Raw genomic sequence first — 7,079 nt, 5'->3', positions numbered from 1 at the left:
CGGTCCAGATAGGGCCGTAACTGGTGCACCGGGCGAACCTGGGCAAACGCCCCCCTCGCCACAGCTGAAAGATGGTTCTCTAATGTGAGCTGTGGATCGAGGAGGACGCCCAAGTTGCGGACCCTCTCCGAGGGGGTCAATAATTCCCCCCCCAGGGTAATGGACGGACAGATGGAATTGTCCTTGGGAGGCAAAACCCACAGCCACTCCGTCTTATCCGGGTTGAGTTTGAGTCTGTTGACACCCATCCAGGCCCCAACAGCCTCCAGGCACCGGCACATCACTTCCACCGCTTCGTTGACTGGGCATGGGGTGGAGATGTAAAGCTGGGTATCATCGGCATATTGATGATACCTCACCCCATGTCCTTGGATGATCTCACCCAGCGGTTTCATGTAGATGTTAAATAGCAAGGGGGAGAGGACCGACCCCTGAGGCACCCCACAAGGGAGAGACCTCGGAGCCGACCTCTGACCCCCCACTAACATCGACTGCGACCGGCCAGAGAGGTAGGAGGAGAACCACTGAAGAACAGTGCCTCCCACCCCCAGCCCCTCCAACCGGCGCAGAAGGATACCATGGTCGATGGTATCGAAAGCCGCTGGGAGATCGAGGAGCACCAGGACAGAGGATAAACCCCTGTCCCGGGCCCGCCAGAGATCATCCATCAACGCGACCAAAGCGGTTTCCGTGCTGTAACCGGGCCTGAAACCCAACTGCTGGGGACCTAGATAATCAGCTTCTTCCAAGGACCGCTGGAGCTGGAGTGCCACCACCTTCTCGACAACCTTCCCCATAAAGGGAAGGTTGGAGACTGGACGATAGTTGTTAAGTTAAAAGTCCACCCATCTTAAAACGTACTGATAGGGGGATTCTGGGAGTTAAGCCTTCTCTGTGGCGGCCCTGGCCCTCTGGAATCAATTCCCCCCAGAGATTACAACGGCCCCCACCCTCCCTGTCATTTGTAAACTACTCAAGACTCATTTATACCGCCAGGCATGGGGGAGTGAAGATATTCCTTCTCCTAGGCCATTACAAGTTATGCATGGTATGTTTGTGTGTATGTTTGGTTTTTATAATAAGGGTTTTTAGTTGTTTTATTAAATTGGATTGTTACATGTTGTTTTTTACCATTGTTGTTAGCCGTCCCGAGTCTGCGGAGAGGGGCGGCATACAAATCAATCAATCAATCGATCGATCAATCAATCAATCAAACAAACAAACAAACAAACAAACAATACTCCACCCATCTTCAAATGCCCAAAGCTGAGAAACCTTCTTCTAGGGAAAAGCATTGTGTTCACTCTTTAGTAGAAGGGACCAAGAGACGGTTACCATCTTTTTTTTTCATTTATTGCCTTGCCCGAAACACTCCAAAGCGCCTGGGAATTCCGTGAACTCGACAGGAAGGGCCGTTTCAAGAGGTCCACTTGGCCATGTTGGAGATCTCCTGAGCCCAAAAGTCCTCCTCCTGCAAGAGAGGGAAAGTTCAAAGAGAAAGCAGCTTCAAATTCAAGGGGCGAACATAAGTGCACTAGTGTGCCTTTCGTCCCCTGTCCAATTGTCTTTCCTTTATCTCATATATCATATATATTTTCTTCCTTTCATATATCTTCTCCTCTATTTTTATATATTTTCTTTATATATATCCTTTCATATATCTCCTCTATTTTTATATATTTTCTTTATATATCTCCTCTATTTTTATATATTTTCTTTATATATATATCCTTTCATATATCTTTTCCTCTATTTTTATATATTTTCTTTATATATATCCTTTTATATATCTTCTCCTCTATTTTTATATATTTTCTTTATATATATCCTTTCATATATCTCCTCTATTTTTATATATTTTCTTTATATATCTCCTCTATTTTTATATATTTTCTTTATATATATATCCTTTCATATATCTTTTCCTCTATTTTTATATATTTTCTTTATATATATCCTTTTATATATCTTCTCCTCTATTTTTATATATTTTCTTTATATATATCCTTTCATATATCTCCTCTATTTTTATATATTTTCTTTATATATCTCCTCTATTTTTATATATTTTCTTTATATATATCCTTTTATATATCTCCTCTATTTTTATATATTTTCTTTATATATATCCTTTTCTATATCTCCTCTATTTTTATATATTTTCTTTATATATCTCCTCTATTTTTATATATTTTCTTTATATATATCCTTTTATATATCTCCTCTATTTTTATATATTTTCTTTATATACTACCCTTTCATATATCTTCTCTATTTTTATATATTTTCTTTATATATATCCTTTCATATATCTTCTCCTCTATTTTTATATATTTTCTTTATGTACTATCCTTTCATATATCTTCTCCTCTATTTTTATATATTTTCTTTATATATATCCTTTCATATATCTCCTCTATTTTTATATATTTTCTTTATATATATCCTCTATTTTTATATATTTTCTTTATATATATCCTTTTATATATCTCCTCTACTTTTATATATTTTCTTTATATATATATCCTTTTATATATCTCCTCTATTTTTATATATTTTCTTTATATACTATCCTTTCATATATCTTCTCCTCTATTTTTGTATATTTTCTTTATATATATCCTTTCATATATCTTCTCTATTTTTATATATTTTCTTTATATATACTGTATATTACTTCATGTCTATTCTCTTCTATGTGTATTGTGTATTGGACAAATAAATAAATAAATAAAATCACAGTCACCTGTCAGGTTAATCCAGTGTCAAACCTGGATATTTCTACAGGGCTGCTGGCATTTTGGTGGGAGGAAGGGGGTGATATGTATATGAAGTTCCTTGTTTCCCCTGCAGTGATGGAGTATGACAGGAGTATGGTTAGCATTGCTTTAAATCTCTGGTTTTAAGTGAAAAGCTCCAGTTCTTGCCTAGATCTCTTGTCATCACAAACCTTTCAATTAAAAAAAAAGCTCCTTTTGGAACAACTCCAGTTTCAAGTTGTTTTCTTGAGATTGGAGAGGCAAAGAAAACCTTACAGCCAGTCCCAACCTACATCATTTAAATCTCTATATACAGTGCTCAAAATAAATAAATAAAGGGAACACTTAAAGAACACAATAGAACTCCAAGTAAATCAAACTTCTGTGAAATCAAACTGTCCATTTAGGAAGCAACACGGATGGACCATCAATTTCATATGTTGTCAGCACATTCAACTTTGTACAGAACAAAGTATTTCATGAGAATATTTCATTCGTTCAGATCTAGGATGGGTTCTTTGAGGGTTCCCTTTGGTTTTTTTGAGCAGTATATATAACCCAAATGCCACTCACGCATCATCATGAAACCTCCAGAACCACAAAGTCTACAAATTTGAAACTTGGCAAGTTATGTTCCACTCGGCTTCTAGGTGCTCGCTAAGGAAGGTCCTTCTTTTCATTGAACAAGACATACCTAATTCCTGCAGCCATTCTTTGTATGTTTTATTTATTATTTATTTATTTATTACTTAGATTTGTATGCCGCCCCTCTCCGAAGACTCGGGGCGGTTTTAACCTTCAGCCCCCTAATCATATTAATTGCTATTCTCTCTGCATGCTTTCTAAAGTTTCAACAATCTTTTTCATATCATGGCAACCAAAACAGGATGCCATATTCCATAATAATATATAATAATATATGAGATATCTCCTATATCTTTTCTTCTATTCCTGTATGTCTTCTTCTATTCTTTCAGTGATGTATGTTATTCCTATATCTTCTCCTCTATTCTTTCATAGATACTGTATATGTTACTATGAGTATAATCTCTGTAACCTTCATTGTGTTTTGGACAAAAAATAAAATAAAATAAAATAAAATAAAATAAAATAAAATAATAAAATAAAATATAAAATAAAATAGCTAGAGGTATAACAAGCAGGAAGAGGGAGATTATGATCCCCTTATATAGAGCACTGGTGAGACCACATTTGGAATAGTGTTCAGTTCTGGAGACCTCACCTACAAAAAGATATTGACAAAATTGAACGGGTCCAAAGACGGGCTACAAGAATGGTGGAAGGTCTTAAGCATAAAACGTATCAGGAAAGACTTCATGAACTCAATCTGTATAGTCTGGAGGACAGAAGGAAAAGGGGGGACATGATCGAAACATTTAAATATGGCAAAGGGTTAAATAAGGTCCAGGAGGGAAGTGTTTTTAATAGGAAAGTGAACACAAGAACAAGGGGACACAATCTGAAGTTAGTTGGGGGAAAGATCAAAAGCAACGTGAGGAAATATTATTTCACAAAGAGTAGTAGATCCTTGGAACAAACTTCCAGCAGACGTGGTTGGTAAATCCACAGTCACTGAATTTAAACATGCCTGGGATAAACATATATCCATCCTAAGATAAAATACAGGAAATAATATAAGGGCAGACTAGATGGACCAGGAGGTCTTTTTCTGCCGTCAGTCTTCTATGTTTCTATGTTTCTAAATAAAATAAAATAAAATTTTAAAAAAATAATAAAATAAAACAAAACAAAATATAAAATAAAATAAAATAATAAAATAAAATAAAATATAAAATAAAATAAAATATAAAATAAAATATAAAATAAAATAAAATAAAATAATAAAATAAAATAAAATAAAATAAAAAAACTTCCCCAGACAGCATCCTTTAAGAAGGGTGGAGTTCAATTCCTGGGGTTCCCAGCCAGCAAGGGAATTCTGGGAGTTGAAGTCCACCCTGTTGTAAAGTGGCTGAGGTGGACAAGCACATGCCCAAGCCATGTTCCGATGGTCTTGCCAACCAATGGTGGGTTTTAAACCATGATTTACAGCTGGCTGGCTGGATAAACTCAGCCATTTGACTTTTTTTCAGGACATTGCGGGTGAACAAACCATAGCTTAGCGTGATTAAACATAGCCCTTGAATGCCAGGGCTTGTTCATGAAAGCAATGTGATTTTGGCACGAGGCAAAATTATTTTCTCAGCATTCTAGAACATTTTGTAACGTGCTGCGATTGTTTTATTATTCTGCTGGGGGTTTTGCTGTTGTGCCTTGCTTCTTTATTTAAAATAAAGCTTTGGGGTTGAATAGAAAGATGGCACACAGATGTTTGGAATAAAATGACTTTTATTTCTTTTAGTGAGGATCCCTGGTGGGCATTCTGGCCTTGAATGCAACATCAAAGGCTGAGCTAAATTCCTCATTTGTCTAGTTTTAGAAACCAGGAAGAGGCTTAATGCTTAACCAGATTAGTGAAAGACCCACTACCTCCATTTGCACAACTTGTTAAACTTTTAGCCTTGATTTTTTTTTTCTGCTTTAGCATTTTATCTATCTATCTATCTATCTGTCTATCTGTCTATCTGTCTTTCTATCTATCTATCATCATTATCTATCTATCTATCTATCTATCTATCTATCTATCTATCTATCTATCTATCTATCTATCTATTTATTGGATTTGTATGCCGCCTCTCTCCGAGGACTCGGGGCAGCTCACAGCATATCAAAAAACATAGCAATACATCTAAAAAATCCAATTAATATGATTAAAAAGACTTTTAAAAAAACCCTTCAATATAATTTAAAAGCATTAATCACCATCCATTCAACAAAACATAATAAAAAACTTGTAGGTCTAATGGCCCCAAGCCTGGTGGCATAAATAGGTCTTTAAACTTTTACATAAGGCATTGAGGTTGGGGGCTGTGAGAATCTCTGGGGAGAGCTGATTCCAGAGGGCCGGGGCCTCCACAGAGAAGGCTCTTCATTGTCTGGTTGAGGGGACCCTGAGGAGGTCGACTTTGTGGGATCTGACCGGGCGCTGGATTCATATGATTTAGGTAGTCCTCCAATTAGAACTATTCATTTAGCAACCAAAGTTACAATGGCACTGAGAAAAAAATGATTTTAAACGGTCCTCACATTTACGACCCAATGTCACATGATCAAAATTTGGGCATTTGGCAAGCAGCATGTATTTAAAACGGCAGCAGTGTCCATCAGCCTTGCGAGTGTAACCTTCCCAACTGGCTTAGAACACAGAACATAGGACAGTAGGGTTGGAAGGGATCTTCAGTGGTCTTCTAAGTCCATCCCCTCTACCTAAGAACGCTCAACCCCCTTCCAATAAATAAAGCCAATTGGGGGGATGCTGGATTCACATGAATAAATTTGGCCACAACTAATTTAGAAACCACCTTCCTTATCCATAGAAATTTCTGGTTTCCATTGTGGTTAGCCATCACGATCTCTGGCATGTTTGAAAATTTATTTAAAACTTACTATAAAAGCATCACATAAAAGCAAGCATCCCCTTCAATGGGGATTTTACACTCTGACGAACTCAGTAGGGACTGACAAAAGCTTCATAAAAAGGTTTCTAGTAGTTTTAAATACATTTTTAAATGTTTCGGAGATTGTGATGGCTACTGCCTCTTTATTTATAACTACACCTGGAACTCGCATTTTTAGGACAATTATGTATGTATGTATGTATGTATGTATGTATGTATGTATGTATGTATGTATTTATTTATTTATTTATTTATTTATTTATTTATTTATTTATTTATTTATTGGATTTGTATGCCGCCCCTCTCTGTGGACTCGGGGCGGCTAACAACAGTGACAAAAACAGAATGTAAAAATCCAATACTAAAGCAGCTAAAAACCCTTGTTATAAAACCAATCATACTTACAAACATACCATGCATAAATTGTAGAAGCCTGGGGGAAAGAATATCTCAGTTCCCCCATGCCTGACGGCAGAGGTGGGTTTTGAGGAGCTTACGAAAGGCAAGGAGGGTGGAGGCTATTCTAATCTCAGGGGGAAGCTGGTTCCAGAGGGTCGGAGCCGCCACAGAGAAGGCTCTTCCCCTGGGCCCCGCCAACCGACATTGTTTAGTTGACGGGACCCGGAGAAGGCCCACTCTGTGGAACCTAACCGGTCGCTGGGATTCGTGGAGCAGGAGGCGGTCCCTGAGATAATCTGGTCCGGTGCCATGAAGGGCTTTATAGGTCATAACCAACACTTTGAATTGTGACCGGAAACTGATCGGCAACCAATGCAGACTG

At 37.4% G+C, this 7,079-nt stretch overlaps 1 protein-coding gene across 2 annotated transcripts in view; it reads right to left on the bottom strand.

Annotated features, from left to right (window-relative positions):
- Positions 1-1,337: 1,337 nt before the first annotated feature.
- The window catches only part of TOP6BL (TOP6B like initiator of meiotic double strand breaks), a 70,034-nt gene continuing 64,292 nt past the window's right edge, over positions 1,338-7,079 (bottom strand). For both annotated transcript variants that reach the window (XM_070766041.1, XM_070766040.1), the window contains exon 16: positions 1,338-1,471. In XM_070766041.1, coding sequence (XP_070622142.1) covers positions 1,418-1,471 — 54 coding nt within the window. In that variant the 3' untranslated portion in view covers positions 1,338-1,417. The remainder of the gene's footprint in view (positions 1,472-7,079) is intronic.

This window comes from Erythrolamprus reginae, chromosome 13 (genome assembly GCF_031021105.1).
Source record: "Erythrolamprus reginae isolate rEryReg1 chromosome 13, rEryReg1.hap1, whole genome shotgun sequence".
Taxonomy (NCBI): domain Eukaryota; kingdom Metazoa; phylum Chordata; class Lepidosauria; order Squamata; family Dipsadidae; genus Erythrolamprus; species Erythrolamprus reginae.
Note: the sequence above shows the minus strand (reverse complement) of the source record. Positions and strands in the feature narration are given on the sequence as shown.